Raw genomic sequence first — 21,544 nt, 5'->3', positions numbered from 1 at the left:
AGTTTCTTGTCACTTAACAGTGCTATAACTCTTTAACAATTGACTTTTACGCAAAAGTCTTCATAATCAATCTTATAGACAATTTAATTACCTAAAATAAAATGTAACCCACTTTGATTTTGTGAATCAAATAACCGAGTTAGGGCTAAAATAGTAAAAAAGTATTTTTGGTAGTTTTAGAAAATTTTTTAATTATCCATTAAATGAAGGATTTGAATCCCACAAAAAGTCGGGTGGTTCTTATTCTATATTTAATCAGGTTCTAATGGTAGATTGAAAAAAAAATTCATAGCCACGCCCCCTCCGCCCCCTTAACCATACCCCAAAAACCAATTCTGCATTTTTTCAGTTTTATGCCCATAGCTTCCTTCTGGTCATTTAAATGTGAAAAATTAATGTGCAAAATTGTAGAACACAAAATTTTCTACAACTTGCACATCCAATATCCACCAAACTAAGAATTTTCAAAAAAAAGTTACAATTTCCGTTTTTCTTTATTTTCAGTTTCTTACCTGTTTACAGCGCTATAACTTCCCAATTTTTAATTTTTAGCCAAAAATCCTTTTGTAGGGAATTCATTTGCATAACTTTATTATTTTGATAAGAACCAGGTAATAGTAAGTGTTTTTATTTAATAAAAGTCGTATTTCTTAATAACCTAGTTTAATATCTCATGCGCTTATAAAGCGGTGGGCTATGAGTGGACGAAGGTAAAAGAATTGCGTTATGAGGGGAAGGGGTAGCAGGTGGGGAAATATAGAAGTAATAGGTGGAGTTGAAGATGGTGAATTATGAGAAAAGTTGGCTTCGTTGAATTTTTCTTCAAATTGATCGATGATATCTGATCTTCTTCGTCGACATCTTCATAAAAAATTCAAGTGGACGATTTTGACAGGATTGTCCACAGCAAAAATTACAGAATGTGGAACATTTAAGTCCCTCTTTCCTGCATCTGCCAGCTCCCATGCATCTAGGCACATAGGTATTTGCATGACACAGCTTTCATCAATTTTTGGGGAGCAGGATCTTGCACAGTTTTAATGGGTTGCAATACGTGGCATCCTCTCGTCCAGCCCCATTTCAGAGGTTTTTCTCAATACCCATCCACGCCATGATCTGGTGATAAGTCCGGAGGAAATGAAAGTGTGCTGGATCTGTTGTACGCGGTAGTTTGCACAAATTAAGTTAGTTGAACTGCTCATAAATTTGAAATATCGAAGAGAGCTTAGAGATATGACTACTGTCCTCTCCATATAAAGCCAACAAGATATGTTCTTCCGCCTCCGATACTTTCTGATCTCTGGCATTTGGGTCCTTAGCTTCTCTGCAGCTTCAAGAGCAGAGGGGTTTTTGAAACATTTTGCAAAATTTGTTTTTTTCCGAAAACAAAGATGTTTGAGGTGGTGTCACATTCACTTATGGCATGAATGAGACGTTCTCCATAGAATTGAATGTGAAAAATGGAGAATTCATCAGATAAATTGATCCTCCCAGGTTTTCGAAGGTACATACACGTTCTCTGCCCTAGGTATAGTAAGTCGATGTCTTCCTCAAAAATCTTTGAAACTCTATGGTACCTGCTTTAGATACTAATTCTGGCGCAACTGGAAGAAAGCATCCTTACGTTCGAGTTGAATCAGGGGTGGTTGTGGTTGCATGATAGTAGAAACTTAAAGTAGCTGCGCCTCGTGGTGATTTGATGAAAAGCCAAGGGATGTAATCATATAAATGAGAAGCTCAGGACCTTCCTATACATATACACTTATTCTTGTTTGAAGGGGGAAAGGAAGGATCGGGGACGAGCAGCAGCTTTAACAGCATGGGATAAGGCCAAACATTTCCTTTTCCATTTATCCAAAGGGCCACTCTTATTCTTCAGTATTACAGTTTCAAAAAATAGAGGATGGGTAAGGGTACTCATCTGTATTGTAAACTTTAGACCGAATGACTTCCAAAACTGTGCCTGCGGCTGCTTTGACTACTCTCAACCTTTTAACCTTCTCCATACTTCTTAGGCAAACAGGATTTGACTGTTTTATTATCCATTTTATAATCACCCGTATTGTGATTTACAACTGTCAATCGATTGTTGATAAATACTGTAATTTTGGGTTTTTAAACCAAAATTATAGGAAAACTGGTCAACTGGAATTTTGTAATTAGATTTCTTTATAACGACTAGGACCATTCTCTGCTTTCAAAACTTTTTTTAATTAAGTAATAAGATATTAAAATTAAATTTGTATCAACTTCCGATTGATAGTTGTATATTAGGGTGGTCCTTATTTTACTCTTTTTCGAAAATTGAGTGCGACGCCCCCTAGATTGGTTCCAAATCAGGAAAAAAAATACCCTATTTTTTTTTAAATTTTTATCTCTGACCCTTCCTGGCCCTATTTTGATAAGAAGTTACTATAGCAAGGGCGATATTCTGTGTCCAGTGTTGGGTAAATGGCGGATTTTTGATATAAACTTCTTAATTAAATATGGTCAGGAAGGGTTAGGAATACAAATTTGAAAAAATTAGGGCTTTTTTTTCCTGATTTGGAACCACTCTAGGGGACGTCCCCAATTTTTTGTTCCTAAGGACCACCCTGTTGTATATAGCAATAAAGCTGAACCTCCTTCAATCGTACTTGTCAACTCATCAACTCATATATGAAACTTCATAAAACTGAAAAAAATGCAGAATTGGTTTTTGGAGTATGGTTAAGGGGGCGGAGGGGGCGTGGCTATGAATTTTTTTTTCAATCTACCATTAGAACCTGATTAAATATAGAATAAGAACCACCCGACTTTTTGTGGGATTCAAATCCTTCATTTAATGGATAATTAAAAAATTTTCTAAAACTACCAAAAATACTTTTTTACTATTTTAGCCCTAACTCGGTTATTTGATTCACAAAATCAAAGTGGGTTACATTTTATTTTAGGTAATTAAATTGTCTATAAGATTGATTATGAAGACTTTTGCGTAAAAGTCAATTGTTAAAGAGTTATAGCACTGTTAAGTGACAAGAAACTGAAAATATTGCAAAATCCGAAATTTTACATGTTTTTGGAAGCTTCATAACTTCGTTGTTTTTGGATGTATAAAAATACTACCAAGGTCATTTTCGTAGGAAATTATGTTTTCTACAAGTCTACCAACAACTTTTTTTCAATAAAATGCACCAGAAGAAAGTTATGGGCATAAAAGTGAAAAAAGTGCCAGATTTCTATGGTTTTTCGGTGATGCTGAAGGGGGCGGAGGGGGCGTGGTTGTGGAAATTTGGTTTTTCTATCTACTAACCATACCTAACAACATATCAAAAATTTAGAACTACCGGACCTTTTGTAGGGTAACCCCCTTTTTTTTTAGCTTCATTTATTGGACTAATAAACTGAAATTAATTAGAGAGGTCCGAATATACATCTTATGCAATTTCACGGATTTATTTTTTTTTTGTTTTTTTTTTTTTCAAACAGGGTAAAAACTAATTAACTATTTATGTATATAAAATTATAGAGCAAAATAAAATACTTCATTATTTGATATTTGACTGACTCAAAACATAATCAAAAATCCAAAATAAAAAAAAATAATAACTTGAAAATTTTTTAAATGAAGAACTACCTTTATATTTTTATAGTTTATAAATATACAACAAATATCAGTGGTTTCATTATTAAGTCAGCCTTAATTTTTGTATTGCTTTCTGCTGTTTAACTAAGGTCACTGGGGCGTATGAGTAACTTTTTTTTTAAAGTTAAATACCCCAACAGGTAATGCGTTTTATTCTATGTGTGTGCAATTAATCGAATGAGTTGGTTCTTGTTTACTTATGTTTTGCTGTTTTACAAAGAGGTCCCTGGGGCGTATGTGTAACTTTTTTTTAGAAGCAAAACCGTTTTGTTCTATTCCTGAGTAAGTAATCAGAGTTGATCCTTGTGGACCATTCTTTGATATTTCAAATAAAATTTGTAAAAAAAAAACGTAAGGAAAAGTGACACCTGACACAAATTTTGTCGCTGTATCAATATAATTATTTTACTTTGCCATTTTGTACACAAGATTTTAAGAACCCTTACAAAAATGTTCAAAAACTATTACTTCACTCTAAATTTGAAGTGATCTTAAGGACAAAAGAAAAAAAGTTTAAATTTTAAGTGAGAACAAACAACACCTTTACCACAATAACTTTAAAAAATGAAACCCACAAACATGTTCTATTAAAATTTAGTGTAAAAAAAAAGAATTTTTTTTTTAAATTTAGCGCCATTTAACAAAAAATATTTTTTTGTAAATAACATGTGCATTTTTTTTTAAGTTGAAGTTTTATAATTCACAACCTAAAACAAAAATTGTTTTAGAAATGCTTTAGAAAGGTACTTTTCGTATTCCAAAGTTTTTCGTTTCAAAAAAAAAAGGTCCTGACTGCTTTTGAAATAAAAAAAATAGTTTTCAACACTTATTAATGCTTCTAATGCTACCAAGAACTGTTTTCTTGACTTCTTATTCTCTCTCGATTGCAACTTTTTTTTTATAAGAAAAAGAATGTTTCAGTAAATTTGTTAAAACTAAAAAAAAAAATATTTATTTTGATTTTTAAGAAATTTGAAATTTTTTTCTTTTATTATTTTTTAAAAATTTTTTTGAAACTTTGTTTTCAATATGTCGATAAATTTTTGTTTAAATTACAAACAACCTGCTTTTTTTTGAAAACTGTTTGAAGAAATTAGTTTATAAAAATCTATTTTATTTAATCGAGCGCTCTAACGATTTAAAAATATTTTTTCTTCGTTATACAAGAAATAAAATAGGAAACTGTTTTGGGGTCAAAACCATTTAAAAAGATGCTTTTTGTTATTTAAAAGTTAAAAATTTTATAATTTTCATAAGATTAAATTAAAAATATTCTTTTATGAATATTTACATACATAAATGGCTTTCATATTCTAAGCAGCTTTTACCATAAGCAGATAAGTACCCCCCAGTTTTGAAATAATCTTAGACTTTGATTCTGGGAAATTTCATTGGTTTTGATTTATTATTAGGTATTTGGGTTTTGGGCTAAAACTTCTCAACATTTCTGATAAAATCCGAAACACAAATAAAAAAACAAAAAATTCTTTGAGACTTTCTTTTTTTATTATCTAGTTTAAAGTTGCGTCGATATTGGAAAAATCCTACCTACTTTTAAAAAATTTCAATTTTGAGCACAACTGACATTAAAATCATCTGAAGTAATATTAGGTCATTATTAGGCATTATTATTCCAAAAATTAATTATTCCAAAATTTAACATGAGCCATCAAAATGATTTAAAAAAATAAACCTTGCCAAAACATTCACTTTGCTTTGTCATAAGCGCCAAAATCTATAAATATTTTTATTTTTATAAAACAAAAAATCTGTTTGTCAATAAACTAAAATTAAACCACCCCAATGACCATTTTAGAAATATTTTTCGCTCAATCGCCTGTCACTGTAGTTTCTCTTACAGTCGCTTCATGAGATATTTCTTGCAAACTATAATAATAAAAGCGACAAAATGTCATCTAAAAATGACTTAAACTATTTCTAAATATGTATAAACTAAGCATGTAACGCTCCATTGTACTTTCTGGTACTGTCACAAACATAAACAAATGTCAATATAAGAAGAATTCAGCGCACAAAATAAATAAGCTAGGGAAAAAATAAAGCTTGAAAACGATTATATTTTCTTTATCTATGCCAAGTGCAATGTTTTCATGTTCAAGGTGACAGAAGAGTGCTGCCTGCATGCAGAGCTCTGATGATGTGTTTGAGGAAAAAAATAAACCTTTTGTTTTAATATTATTGACTTTAAATGACGCGGAATTGTATAAAGCTTGTATAGTTGTTGTTGCTTGTAGTAAAACATTAATGATGATTATTATGAGTTGCTACCTTTGTTCTCAGTCTTATAAGTCAGATATATATGTAATTTGACAGATTGTTTGACAAAAGGCGGTTTTAATTGAAATGTGATAACTTGTTTTTTTTTCTCTTTTTTTCTCTGTGCAATCTATACACTTCATTTGGCATGAGCATGACATTAATGTAATAAAATGTGTTTAAGCTTTGCAAACATCATGATGCGGATTTACTTTGTTGTTTAACGATGATGACGAAAGGGAAGGAGCCACCACCTCTCTCGATGAAAACCGCATGATTTGTATTTAACACAAACGTCATCCGACCTTGAATTGAATCTATAAGTGTATCTGTTTCTATATCTCTATCTCTAAGCAAATAGGTAGACTTTAAGTTGCCTTTATACGTTACGTATAGAAAATAGCTATCTATGTATATGCAATATTCCTACACGTGTAGTCGTTCGTCGTCGTCGTTGTCGGTCGTTAGAAGATAAAAATGCAATGGGGTAGAAAACAGCAAGGGGTTTTTTTTATAAAGTTCATTTAATTGCTAGCCGGCTTCTGATGAGTGGGACTCTATTATGGCGTTCGTTTTATATACACTCTATAGTTTAAGTTTTCTTTTTTTGTTTTTTTTTTTTATTTTTTGCATTTGTTGATATTAAAAATAAACTTGTGTTTGGCCCCTTTTGCGCTTAGTCAACGCCAACAACAAGCGCAATATGGCAGCTTTGTAAAAATTCCATTGTCAACATCAAGGGCAAGAGCGGAAAAAGTGATTTCTTTATTTTTTTTTTTTTTTAAAGGAAACATCAATCCAAATTTACATTTTATTTTGATGATGGTGATATGATGATGGTATAACGAAAAAATTGGCAATATGTAATACATTTTATTTGAGTATTTTAGAACAAATAAAACATAGAATTCAGTTTATAAAAATTGGTCAAAAGCACAATTCGTCGCGATCAAGGCAAAGTGGCATAAGTCGGAATTTGCTAATATTCAGGACAGACATTTAAAGTTTTTTGAATCATTAAAAAATGATTTTCGTTGTCAATAAAAAATAAACTCAAAAGTTATATATGTACACTGAAAAATTGCATTTTTTTGCTATGAGATGGTACTAAGTTTTTTTTTAGAAAACGCAATATTTAAAAAAAATAGTTTGGAGTTATGCCTTTTTTCGAAAAAAATAGAACTATTTTCGAAATTGTTTTTTTTTTATGCATCAATTTCCCATTGCATCAATTTTATTTATTTAATAACGAAAAATATACAAAAAAATATGATTTTTCTAGCATAGACGAAAAATATAAACAAAAACTTCTTTAAAGTCATCTTTTTAACTCAGTATAATACGATAAAAAAGCCAAAATGATGAAAAAATCTTACCGGGTTGCTCTTTTTTTTATGGGACATTTTCTTAGTTATGCCGTTTTCTTCGAAAACACAACACCAATCTCATCTACGATAACGGCTTAACTAAAAAAAATGACATTAAGGTATACAAAATGACATTGATATTTATGAAAATTAACAAAGGCACTTTTTCATAACGTGGGAACTAGAAGAAGTAGAAAAGCGCTGATTACACAGAAAAATTGCGTTTTTTTTTTAATCAGTTCTGTGCTCTAAACTCAAAAATGACAAATTTCGACTTATGCCACTTTGCCTTGAAAGCGAAGAATTGTTTTCTCTAATTAAATAATTAACTTGTAAAAATAAAACTATATTAGGTACATAATTTCAGCAACATATTTCAGAAGTGGAAACATTGTATGTAAGTAAAATATTCCAAAAAACTAAGTATTGAGCTGTCAAAATTGACAGATTAGGCTGAGGCCAAAAAATAGGTTTACGTCAACGAAAACCACTTCAATTTTACTATATTTTTTTTAATGATTTTTTAACGAAAAATGTATTTGATTTAAATGGTTGTTATGTACAAAAACAACAGTCATAGTTATTTCAACTTTTCAAGAAAAAAAAAAACTGGCAAAACTATATAAAGATTTATAATAAATTTTATGTATGAAAAACGTTTTTCAATAAGGGAAGAGTCAGATTTTGTTTCTTAAGATTGGTATTGGGCACCTCAAAAAAAAAAAACAACAAAAATTAAACTTTAAATACAGTTGTGATTAGATTTTAAGGCATAATTGAGACAGATTAAAAAAGTATGAAAATTTGGTGTTTTCGTAATATTTTCTGTCTGAGAAAGACGATTGCCGCTGATTTTTCCTTTAAATCCATAAACAAATTTCTTCAACTAAGAGAGAACAATTTCAACATCTGTTTTTTGAAAGATAGATACACTGGGCAAAACAATTCTTTGTTCAACAAACTAAAATAGTATTTCCAGTTAAAGTACAACTCAGTTAAGAACAATAAAAATAATACGTTATAAAAATAACTTTACTTGTGCTTTAGAAAAATAGAATTTAATTACAATTATTAAATTACAATTAATCAATTACATGATTAAGAAATTTGTATATCGTACGAACAATTTTGTTGGTCACTGTAAATAAATATTACTTAAAAAAAAATGTACCTACTTTGCTATGAATTTAAATATATTTATATATATATGTATTATATGCACTTTGTTGCCATAGTTTGTTTGAAATATTTATTTACGAGTTATACTTTAAGTGAGATTCATCTTTTTTTTTTTTGTATAAAAATAAAATTTACGATGACACTTTATTGTGTCATAAAATTTATTCTTATTCTAGGTAAATGGATGCATTTTCTTTATACATCCAAACACACTCATTTACTTAACTTTGGAATACAAAAAAAAAAAAATTAAAAACACATGCTGGTGGGTGTCGGAAATGACAAAGACCATAATTATTATGGCAATAAAAACAACAGGATTTTATTGAAAGTGGGACAACAAAAAACATATTAACTTTATGGGTTAGTGACCCAAAGAGCAAAAAAATTGCGATGACATTTTGAGGTAAAATTTAAATCATTAATTTTTTTATTGAGTTTCTGATTTGAGAAGTTTTATAAGCATGTTAATGAACTCGGATCACAAACAAGTGTGAATAAAAAATGTCAATATGAAATTATTTTTTCTTATAGTTGATTTCTATTGAATTTTTAAGTTTTGTACACGGAGAGAAAAGACCACCTTAAAAAAGCGGATTCTGTATTAAATTAAGCCGATTTCTACATGGTTTTTTTTGTCAAGATGACTTCCGTCTTAAAATAAGCGAACAAATCTTCTTTGTTTCTTGAATGTGCAAATTCTAAAGAACTCCAGTTAATTTAAACGGAAAATCATGTTATTTTTATGTGGAAACATTTTAATAAAAAAAAAAACTGGCAGCCACTCGGGATCAATTTTATAACTGTTGGGTCAGAAGGCGAGTGCTTTTCCATCAGCCTATCTTACTGTTGGAAATAAGTATGATAAACTGCAACTAAAGCTGAAGTCTGACGAAATTTTTTTTAAATTTGATTTTTTGTCCGTGAAAATTCTTATAAAAATGAAATGAAATTCACCTTAAATTTAACAGAATTAAAGCGGATTCCACTAACGTTACACCCACTATAACGGTACACTGCTACTTCCTTTTTTATTTTCTATCAAAGTTCCCCAAAGAGTATAAGTTACAAAATTGAATAGGTAATAAATCAACAAGACTAAAAACATATTTCAATTTCATACTTTTACCAATTTTTATTTATTCAAATGTCGATAAAGCAGTTCAACGAAAACACATAAACCATTTTATCCTACATCATATTTTAATCACAAGGAACATCTTCTATATTAATAAATTTTCTTATGACTTCCTGATGATATAATTCCAACAAAAATAACTAAAAAACTTTGATTTCACCATCATAATCAAGTCATACAATACAAGCGTTACCATTGTAACGCCACAGGGTAAGATAGAAAAACTATCTAAAAGCAATCACATAAATCCTTCAAGCATTGTCATCATTGCAATTGCGCCTGTGTTCAATTACAAAGATATTTTTCATTAAAAATTTTATTTGAAAAATTGCCAACAGGTTGAGTTTGCGCGAGAGGAAGTTTATATGGCGAAAAAGACATACAAGAGAATCGAAAGAAAATGCTATAGTAAATTTGTTGTTATTTTTGTTGTCTATGGGAAGTTACACAATGTTTAAAAAGATATTTCGCTAGAGATGAACTACCTTCGAGATTATGTTGCTGTTGTAGTTGTTGATTGGATCGGGGGGCTAATTGAGTGTCAATTGAAAAGGTCATTTATTTACAAAAGTGCGAGAAAATTCCACCACATGGTGAATAATTCCATTCTTTTCATAGCAATCTCTTGTAGGACAGTTTTTTTTTTCAAGCTCTGATCACACTGTTACTTTTACCCGGTTCACAGTATCATGATCATCATATGACGTGTTAAGTAACACGGCAGCTAGCGTGACAATTTGTTGTTTTTATTTGGCATTCTTTGAAAGAAAAAAAAAAAGACATGTTGTACAAATAAAAACAAAAAATTGAACAAATGAAGAAAGCGATCACTTTCAGGTGTGCTTGCGCTAAGACCCACTGGGGACTTTTAATACTAGGAAGGAAGGTACTTGATAGACGCTGCTGTGCCAGGCATAAACGTGCAACAGCTGTAAGTATAGACTACAGACATTATACAAAAATACCTCTTATTTGCTTTTCCTTTTTCGATCATATAAACGATGTGATTTATTGATATTGACAAATTACTGCAGCACGATAATCGTCAATGGATGACGTGCAACGGGCATTCGAAAAGTTAAATGTTTTTAGGTATACTCGTATAGAGCAATGGAAATCAGTCTTGATTGAGTTTGAGAGAGGAAAATGTCATGTTAGAAAAGAAATCGTGTATAATGAGAGTTTAAGCAACAAAAAAAAAAATAATAAATAACAAATTGTTTTAGTTGACTTGGAGGAATTGAGGAAGTTAATTTTTGAATGACATTAGAAGTTTTGACATTTAAATTAAATACCTTTTACATTTGAAAGAAAATAAAAAAGCTAAAACTCGTAAGACATTACCTAAATAAGCCATTTATGATCTTGAGAATTCCTTGTTGAAAGTGAGTGAGAAAATTTTGTCTTATATATTTTTTGCAGGAAAACCTGTCAGGTTGCATAGACTGTTGGGTGCTTCGAAATCTCTGAAATTTGATTTGGCAAATTGGAAGAAAGATAGAAAAAAAGATAGATTTCGATGAAATCATGCTGTAAATTTTGATGCTTCAGGTGTTTTATTGCTTAAATTCTGAGCAAAACTAGAAGAGATTCTGAAAAAATGCTGTTTGTAATTTGGTTCAGAAAAAGTTTTAGGGGGTTTCACTCGAGAGTAATAGAGTGTGCTTCACGGAGAAAATAGACCACATAAAAACAAGTGGATTCTGTATTAAATTAAGCGGATTTCTGCATGGTTTAGTGCCAACATGACATCCGTCTTAAATTAAGCGAACAAAACTTCTCAATTTCTTCAATGTGCAAATTTAAAATAAATCCAATTCATTTAAGCGGAAAATCATCTTATTTTTATGTGGAAACATTTTAATTAAAAAAAAAAACTGCCACAGAAATAAGTTTAATAAACTGCATCTAAATCTGAAGTCTGACGATAATTTTAAAATTTTTATTCTTAGTCGGATTTTAAAGATGAAAATTAACATTAAAATGAAATGAAGTTCACCTTAAATTTAACAAAATTTAAGCGGATTCCACTTATTTTAAGCTGAAATAGTATTATTTTAAGTGGGTGGGATTTAAGGTTCTTTTAAGGTGATCTTTTTTTTTCCTTGTGGTAGACCACGCAAGACAACACGGAGAAAAAAGTCTCACCTTAAAATAAGATGATGCGCACATTAAATTTCGCCACCTTAAAATAGGGTGATATCCGCTTAAAATAAGGTGATTCCACTTAAACTCAGTTAAATTTAATGTGAACTTCATCTTGTTTTAATGTGAGTGTTCATAAAAAAAAACGACCAAAAATAAAAATTTTAAAATTATAGTCACACTTTAACTTTACTTGCAGTTTACTCATCTCACTCTAACAGTGAGATAGCACAAGGGTAAGGCACTGGCCTAGTAACCCTACAGTTGTAGGTTCGATCCCCGTTGGCTGCCAGTTTTTTTTTTTTTTTTGTTTTAATTTGCACATTCAAGAAATTAATGTGAATTGTCACCTTAATTTAAAGTGATGTCGCCTTAATTTAAGGTGAAAGTCATCTAAGCAAAAAACCATGCAGAAATCCGATTAAATTAAGGTGCCATCTGCTTAATTCTATGTAGTCTGTTTTCTCCGTGTGTCAGAATACTGGAAAACATTCCTGAAACATTTATTGAATATGCCAATGATCTTTTCAAAGTTTCAGCAACTGAAAACGCTGGATGAAGTGATACAGGTGAAAACTAAAATTTGAGTTTGAAAATCTGGGGCCGAACTACAGCATACGTTCGTTAACGTTTTGACGCTTTATGTCTCTATCATTTTCTTCAAAACGTTAACGAACGTATGGCGTAGTTCGACCCCTGAATTTTTAATCTGAAAGGATAGATCATTAGGAGAAGACAGCGACCAAATTGGTACATGAAAGTTCAAGCGACAAAGATGGCTGAAGAAGATTGTAGTCCAGGCGACTTCCTTTTTAAAAGCTAGGAACTAAGTGCTTAAAATGTATTTGCTGTAAGTACGTACTCTCAAGTTACACTTAAATGGTCTCCAGTCGTACAAATATCAATAATGCACAATATTTCCAACACTTTAAATGATCTCCAGTCTAAGATAGAATAAGGCACAGTACTTTAAAAAATTCAAATCTTTTGATGTATGTGAAGAAATTTTTAGAAGTACTTTAACTATTCATTACATTTACTGATTCTCTATATCAAATACTGATAACAAGATAACAAAAAACAGAATTTGCAAGATGATAAAGAACCAATTCTTTAGCCTTCTTTAAAACAGGAAGTTATCAACTATTTCTTGTTTACAATCAATAAACATCCTAGTATCTAGTTAAAGATCAGCAAGAAAGTTTCAAATTGAACGAGGTAAATACTCAATAAGAGTGTGGTGTTTTCAGTTTTTCAACAATCATACAGATAAAATGCAGGTTAAAACTTAGGTTAGAAATACAATGTATGCAAGAAACTTTAAAGAATTCAAAGAATAGAAAGTACTTCGTGTTTGTTTTTTATTTCTTGGATGAATTGAAGTCTTCTGTTCTTTGATTTCTTCAAAAACATTTTTTGCATTCTTTATTGTAGATCATGTTTCAAAATCTGTCATAACTTATGAATAAGACACGTACCTATTTGAATTAAACAGATTGTTTTAATCACGTTTCTAATGACAACAACTGTTAAACAAAGAATCAACTAAAATTGTTACTTTGCTCTTCAGTATAAAACAAATAACCTTATAACAAATTAATAAACTAATGCTTAATTCTCTATATTTGTTTTATTTTTTTTATGTAACTATAGAAGCAAAGTAGGTATATTTATCATTTATCATGCAATGTGGTTTTAATCATACTCATAACAAAAAAGCCCATGTAACTTTTACTAGTCTTCATTCCTATAGCCACGGAAGTTCCAATTCCAACGCAAATTATCATTTTCAAACAAACAATATGATCATGACGATGCCAGGCCTAGAGCGTATACATTGCACAACTAACATAACTACTATATTCTTCAACAGCTGTCATAATTTTAATGATGACAGATAATGTTTTTTTTTTTGGTTTGTTTGAAAAACAAAGATGATTTCATAGTGTGGAAAAAACAAAAATTGATTATCTATATGAAGGGTGGCACTACAAGTAAAGGAATTCTTACAAAAAAAAAAAAACTAACTAAATAACATAAACAAAAAATTGTTGTTCCGTTATGCTTAGTTATTTTGAAATTCTTACTCAAGGTTGCCAAATATAAATGAATAAACAAAATTTTGGATTGCGTAGTAAAATTACAGAAAAAAACCAAAGCTAAACGGGAAGCATAAGTAACGACGATGACGATGTATCGAAAAATAAACATCAAACGTATGCTAGAATGTTTATAAACGAAAATACACAGAGACATATGAAGGGCAAAAAGCTATGCTTTAGATTTATTTGTGTTGATAAATTAATGACACATGATGATTTACAACCTTCAAAAAAAGATCAGACAGTTTGAAAGAAGCTTAGGGAAGGGAGTTTGGGTTGATGAATACGTATTGTAATTTTGGAATAGGTATTATTCATCTGATTTCATTTGACGTAAGGGAATTCCGTCTTTCTTAGATGGAAATCAATTTTAAAATTAGTCACAAGGACTGTGCTAATAAATTGATGTTTATTTGAATAAGCAAACTATAATCTATTTGAGCCTCAGATGTTTGCAAAGATAAATACTTTTACAACAAGCTTCCCGAGCCTTAAAGAATATATAAGTTTTTTCTTAGTTCTCAGGCGTTTTGAGTTCCTCATTCCCAACGAAGGATTTTTTGGAGTCACACTTTATGCTGAACAAGGAGAATTCCGCGCTACTTTACTAATCACATCAATACCCTGAGGATCATAATTTAGCAGTGGATTGAATATATTGGTCAGTGGTCACCCTTCACTTGCTGTTCATCGACTTCGAAAAGGCTTTTGACAGCTTTAACAGGAAGGGAGACGTATCCCAGATTCATTACAATTTAAGGGGGGAAATCCCTCCAGACGACACCTTTTTCACTATTTTTTTATGAAAAACTGAAAGAACTTATTGAAATTTGGAAAAAAAAAGATATTACTGACATTATCAAGAATTGAAAAAAATTTTTGAAATGAAAAAATAACAAAATGGCTGTTCTGGAGCCTTTCAAAGTTGACGCCTCTAGTTTGCGCCGTGCAATGTACAGGTCCAGGAAATCATCTTAAATCAAAAAGGAAATTTTTTTTCGTTAGATGATATTAGTACGCATTGCATGAACCTAAATTTATTTTTTTTAAATGAAAAATAAAAATTAGAAATCAAAAAAACGAACAAAAACATGTTTAGGTTCATGTTGTGGCCAATGATTTAAGGAGTAATTTGCTTTAAATTTCAAGTCGACAGCTTCATTAGTTTTTGAGTTACATTGCACGGAGCGGAAAAAAACTAGTTTCGAAAAAAAATTCGTTTAAAGTTTTCGTTTTCGTACTATGGTAGGTTCGGAGCGCATTGGTTTCGGGACTATCTTTTGAGGCTTCATTTAAGGCTAAGACCACTGAAAATAGTTTCTTCGGTTGATAAATAAATTTATTATACGCAAAAAAAAAAATAATGCAAAAATAAAAAATTCCGGAGGGATTTCCCCCCTTAAAAAGCAACATATGATAGGTCCGAATTCTACGTCCTGCATGGATGAAAATTGTCGGATGAATTCGAATTTCCAATTGGAGTCAGTCAGGGCTGCATACTTACACCAATTTTGTTTTTATTTATGATTAATATTGGGCACACGCTTGGAAAAAGCAATTCAGTAGAACCCGCTCAATAAAGAAGTCAAATTAGTTGAAAAACAGAAAAGTTCATGACGGATAAAAGTGGAAAAAGATTTAGCGCAACTTGGGAGGAGCTAGAGGGGATTGTAGAACATATCCAAAAACCAATCGTACACGATGACGCGCTTGTTATTATGTCCTCCTAGGAATTACATACGAACGTAATAGGTCTGACAACTTACATAAGTACATAAGTAGATAAGTACGTCGTTTTTAATTGAAGCTTCTTGATGTTTGAAAAGATCAGCATTCGTGCAACTAAATGAGCTTTTAACTTATGTAGATGATTTCCTATCATTCCTACTACTTATCATTGAATGTGATTAACAAAAAAAAAAAATTAAAATCAACAAAAAATGTGCCAGATTAGTAGTAATTTATGTTACATTTAGTTTTGAATTAATATGAATTTTAAAAAAGGCTTGGAAAAATTCAATAAAATCAAAGAAACAGGTTTTTTTTTTCTCAATTTTTCTTGAGGAAACTGATTTAGTAAAATTTTGAAAGAAAGAAAAACAATTTTTGGCCAATTGTATTTAAACTTTGTTTTGCCAAAAAGTCCTATAGTTTTTTTTTTTTCATATTTCATAATTTTCTTTTCGACAATTTTTAAGGGATTTTAAAAGAATAGCATGGTGAGAACAAAAAGATAAAAGAATTTTAAAATCGTGTCAGGGTTTAATAAAAAAAAAAAAAAACAAAAAACGAAAACATTACTTACCCTTCTTTTGCGTGGTGCATCATCACTATAATCCATAACAATGCCTTCATCTGATGTGGACAGCGATGTTGTTCGTATACGTGCACTATCCAATAGATGATTTGCAAATATTTTACCATCATCACTTAATGGCGGCGATGATGAACCAGAACTCCATGCACTTGAACTTCCTGGACTTGAACCGAGTATTGAGTTAAGATTATCTATGAATTATTACAATAAATAAAAAAAAAAAAAACAAAATTTGTTAGTATTTTATTTCTTTACAATTTAAATTTTTGACAAAATAAATTTAAAAAAATATAAAGTAAAAAAAAAAAGAAACAAAAAAATTACAGTAGGTTTAATTCAGAAGTGTTTTTGAATATTTTGTACAAGCCAATTTACATAATACGTCTTTAGACATATCAATGTCAATGGGCTTTGAAATCCTTTATTTTTAGTATTATTCAACATTTTAAACTCTGTTTTAACAAAATAAAAAAAAAATTAAAAAAAAAAAAAGTTAAAAATTAAAGTAAAAAGTCTGACCAAGTTTAACATATTGACACTTCTGTTAATGACACTGACTGTAAAGCTTTTCTTTATTAGCATAACCTTTAGGCGAGAGTGGAGATCCAGATAGATGCATAAGTACCAAAGCAGCATTGCACAGTTTGATTTCGTCATCATCCCGGCATTGAGTTAAATAATTATCACGTTCTTCTTGTGTATATGATGGCCTACGTTTACGTGAGCTAAAAATAGAAAAGAAGAAATATTATAAATTAGTAAAAATTTTGGAATTTGTTTTTTAATTTGTTAAATGTTGAGAATTAAGCAATTTTTAAGTTATTGGTACAAAAAAAAAAGGTTCTTTGTAGACGGTAGAACCCAAAGAAATGGTGTCCTTACGTGCGATTTCTTTACAATCTCTTAAAACTTGGTTTGTATTGAGAAGAAGATATCATTAAACAAAGTTGTAATCACTAGAACTTTGTTAGGAAATAGGGCGTTGTAAAATTATTTAGGAAAAGTTTACATGTGTCTCAAAAACGACTTTTTAGGTTTTGAAAGAAAATTAGCGTTGATTTTTAAAGAAGGGACATAGACCCTTTTTTTAAACGATACATTCCAGAGAATGAATTGTTTTTCGACTTTCTGGTAGAAGATTTTACAGTTTTTCATGAAATTTCTGCTTTATTCGACGCTCTTCTTATGTCGAGGAACCCTTGATTCAATTCTAGGCAAAGTGTATCAGGATTTTTAGACCTTTTTTTTTCTTCATATTTTACGGTATTTTAGGAATGTTGTATCTTGTATGGTAATGTCTTTTTCATGGGGTCTCTCTTTTAAAATGGGAGTACCAACAGGGAAGGTTTATTGTAACTTCAATTTAACTGTACAACAAGCACTGAGGTAGGTGTGGGTAATAAGGCCTGCTTGAGACCTTGTGTATGTAGGTTGGCCGTGAATAAGGCCTACACAATTTTAAATAATAAAAAAAATCTCTCGAAAGTAAAAGTGGTACTATAAAGAACCAGATTTTGGGACCATTGTGATGTAAGGAAGAAAATATGGCTAATATAAGGCTGTGTTTTAAATACAGTTGTATTATTAAAAGTTCGTCGGCATTATTATAGTGGATGATACAGATAAAAAAATGTTGGTGGAAAATTTTTGTTTTTAAAGCTTTAAATATAAATAATGGTTAGTTATTCATATTGGTCTCAATTGCCAAATAAATCGAGAAAAATTTAATAGTTATGGTATTTTCTAGTCCTAGGTTATATTACCCTACATTATATGTATTTTAAGGCCTTCCACAATTAACAAATAAAATTAATTCATCTGGATAAAAATTTTTGGTTTATTTCAAATTTTCTTGAGCTGCCTTCCAGATTGATACAATATTTTCCTATGTTTTTTTAAAAAGTTTTTCAAAGAAACGTGTGTTTTACAATGAGCGTTGAATTTCATCTCGTGTCATATTGAACAAAATTTTTAATTCTCCATAATAACTGAAACAAAAGACTCGAACTCATTATGTCACGAATTAGGTAGCAGTTTTTAAAATGATATTTCTTCTTAACAACATCTCAAATTTCAATTCGACTTTGTGTCTGCTAAAGTATACATAAAATGGCAAAAAACTATACATCTGGACAAAAGTGAATTATAAAGAAGACCAAGACAAAAAAAAAAGAAAAAAAATCAAAATTAATGGTTTATCACGTGCCAAATAGCGAAGATTAAACAATTTGCTTCCAACAAAATGAAAAAAATAAAATTCCGCCAATTGCTTATACCAACACTTAAGGCCATTAACTTGCAATCAAATAACTGAGCTAAGTTGCGGTCCGGCACATGGATTGGTATTTCGTGACGAATGTGCATTAAAATCGAGACTATATCTAATTGTTGCAATTTTGCCATAATTTTATGCTTTCACCCAGCTTCTGCCATCTGTGGTTGATGTTGATGACGATGGCGAAATAATTTTTTGATATTATTTTTTTTTTTTTTTTAACTTTGTGTATTATTTTATAAAGCAATTACAAGAAGTCGATGATGGATTCGATTCATATATTATGAATGGTTGATGGTCGGTGGCGGTGTGGTGGCCTGATGATATTCTCTTTCTCGTAATGATGATGATGATGATTTATCGTAATACGAGTTGTTTTCAATTAGCTTTTCAAGATTTATCATTGAAAGTCCAACAAAAGACGGAAAGACACGATAGACAATGGCACTATGGCACAAGAGAGATAATCCTCTCACTTTACTTCTATTAGACCGTAACAAATTGCCTGTAGAGTTGCATTTCCTTTTCTTTCTATTGCTCGGCGGCCGGAGCGGTACGCGGCGATCAACGACGGAGCAGCACCAAAGCCTAGAGCATGAGCTAATACACAATCCTTGTCCGGCTTTGGCTTTGTCTTTTCCCCAATACCATTCACTTCGCCGCCCTCCTTGACTGTCTAATTTATACGTCAGTTCAACAGAAAAAAAAAGAGGGGAAGGGGAAAGAGAGGGGGAAACTCGACCGGAGAGACACAAAACGATCATTGCGAATGAACACCTCTGCCTTTCGGCTGTAATAACATTTTATAGCAGCTACCGCTGTTCCACCACACGGACATAGCGACACAAAAGCCGAAGCTCCTATTGTGTGGATCAGGAAACACCAAAGAGTGTTTATGTACCCCCCGTTGGTTGGTGTATGTTTTTGTCCGTTATTGGCCAACTTCTGTGAGCTGCTGACGACCAACGACGACGACTTCGTCTACCTATGAAGCCGAAGATGGCAATGATGATGATGACTATACAACGAAGACGACGACTAACTGGATGATGTCTTCGTCTTCATCTTCGTCTTGAGAGAAAAGTCTATTCGTGGTCGTTGTCATCATCACATCATTGTCCAGCACTGTGGTCGATGAAGCACGGCTCAAGCACACAAAACCAATTCGTTGTCGTGTCGTGATTAAAACGCGATATTTTCGCGTTGATTGCGCCTGGGAAATTTCATGATTTCCTTTAAGGCTTTTCTTTATTACTTTACTCAATGTAATATATATAAGTATAAGACTTTAGGATAGGACTACCACTTGCAGATAGTAAGTAAAGGAGTTTGGTGGTTCTTTATGTCTTATACGTGAAGTGAATGGATGATATCAACACCGAGAAAGAGAGTCAATCTGAAACAATTATTTATTTGAAAAGTGTTGCCATCATGCATCTTTTTTTTTTTTTTTTTTGAAGTGATCCTCAAGTCTATCAATCATAAAAAAGGAAATTTCAGAAGTTTTTATATTTAAACAACACTTCCAAATTGTTAAAAAATGAGAAAAACACAATTTTACATATAGATTTTGTATGGTGGCTACCCTTGAAAACTGTTTATAAGTAAAACTGGAAAAAAAATAAAATTGGTTTTACTCTAAAAGCTTTTTAAGATTTTTTTTATGAAAATATGGTACAGTCAAAAAACTTAAACCTGGCAATGCCTATTTTTTCAAACTCACTGAAAATGAAGTAAATCTCCAAAAAAACAAACTAACATAGATGCGGCTTAAAGTGACGTAGCTGAAAGTATAAACACACTCTAGTACTCGTATTTTATTGTAAAGACGCTCAATGAAGCATGTCATGAGGTTATGATTGTTGTGATGATTTTGAGGTGATTCCTGTGGTCTTTTCTACACAAAATACAAAATAGAAACTGGACTTGAGTACGTGATCTCTCAAGCCAAGCCAGGAAATTGGCGCACATCAGGTTTAAGATATCTAAATCTTTTGTTTTCTAAGAGCAAGTTTTTGCAGTGCAAATATATTCTTCAGTTAACTCTGGATCAAAATGATCTACTATCAAAGTTTTAAGGCATTTCATTAACCATCGTCTATTGAATTTTGAGCAGGATTTTTTACTTTGCAGAATGAACTAACTTTAAGTTAACGCAGCACTGAAAAGTTGGCCTTAAGTTTTGGAGTTCAAAAATCAGTGCAAAGTTAAACCAAACAGATTTGTTTTAAAATCAATTTATTTGAGTTCGTTAAGCTTTTATGTATTCCATCGTGACTAAAAATTCTTATTGAGTTAACTTACTAAGGTCAAATATTTTTGCAGGATTACCCAACTTTGAGTTGAGTTAGCCATGAATAACTGACATACATTTTTTTTTCTGAAAACACTTCATAAAATTTTGTAATTATATAATTTGGCATAAACGTTTTATGAACCAAATGAAATTAGAATCAAAAGAGTCCATACAAAATTATTTGGGAAAAATTATAATAATTGAGTCATAATATCCCTTCAATTTTCCATAAATATGATGGCCAACTCCGGAAGGGTTTTCTCATGACGTAAAAGCGTCAATATTTTCACTTAAACGCGGGTCAAAATCTGGCACTGAACTATCTACGTTTCATGCTTTGTAGATAGTAAATATGAATTTTTAACCACCTACGGCGAAACCTAAAGGAGGGTTATGTTTTTACCCAAGTGGATGTATGTTCATCTGTTTCATCATAACTTTCAAACTACATATCCTAATTTTACAAATTAGACATCGTTGAAAGTGCCTTGAATGTCCACTGAATATAGGATACATTACATTAAATTAAGTAACGTGCCCTCTAAAGTCAAAAGTCCAGAACTATAATTTTTTTGTATGCAAAGTGGCTTTCTAAATTCGATTATTACTACCCAAAAATAATTTAAATAAAAAATATGCAACAAAAAATTTATTTTTAGTACATATTTTGTTTTTGTGTTGCTTTTGTCAGCATAGGTATTCGAATTCGAAAATCCTTTGTCTCGCCTGTCTTTAGAAAACGAGTAAGATTTTCAAATAGTTCACATATTTAAGTTCTAAATGCATATTTTTCATTGTTTGAATCCACTTAAACGTCTCTTCC

At 31.0% G+C, this 21,544-nt stretch overlaps 1 protein-coding gene across 1 annotated transcript in view; it reads right to left on the bottom strand.

The window, feature by feature from the left end:
• The window catches only part of LOC129914716 (zinc finger protein 395), a 257,386-nt gene that overhangs the window by 79,907 nt on the left and 155,935 nt on the right, over positions 1-21,544 (bottom strand). Inside the window, exons 3-4 of the mRNA XM_055994062.1 lie at positions 16,736-16,875; positions 16,139-16,341 (exon numbers count right to left, since the gene is read on the bottom strand). Of these exons, the coding sequence (XP_055850037.1) occupies positions 16,139-16,341; positions 16,736-16,875 (343 nt within the window). The remainder of the gene's footprint in view (positions 1-16,138; positions 16,342-16,735; positions 16,876-21,544) is intronic.

The sequence above is a fragment of the Episyrphus balteatus genome, chromosome 3 (genome assembly GCF_945859705.1).
Source record: "Episyrphus balteatus chromosome 3, idEpiBalt1.1, whole genome shotgun sequence".
NCBI lineage: Eukaryota > Metazoa > Arthropoda > Insecta > Diptera > Syrphidae > Episyrphus > Episyrphus balteatus.
This window is presented reverse-complemented; position numbering and strand designations above follow the sequence as displayed.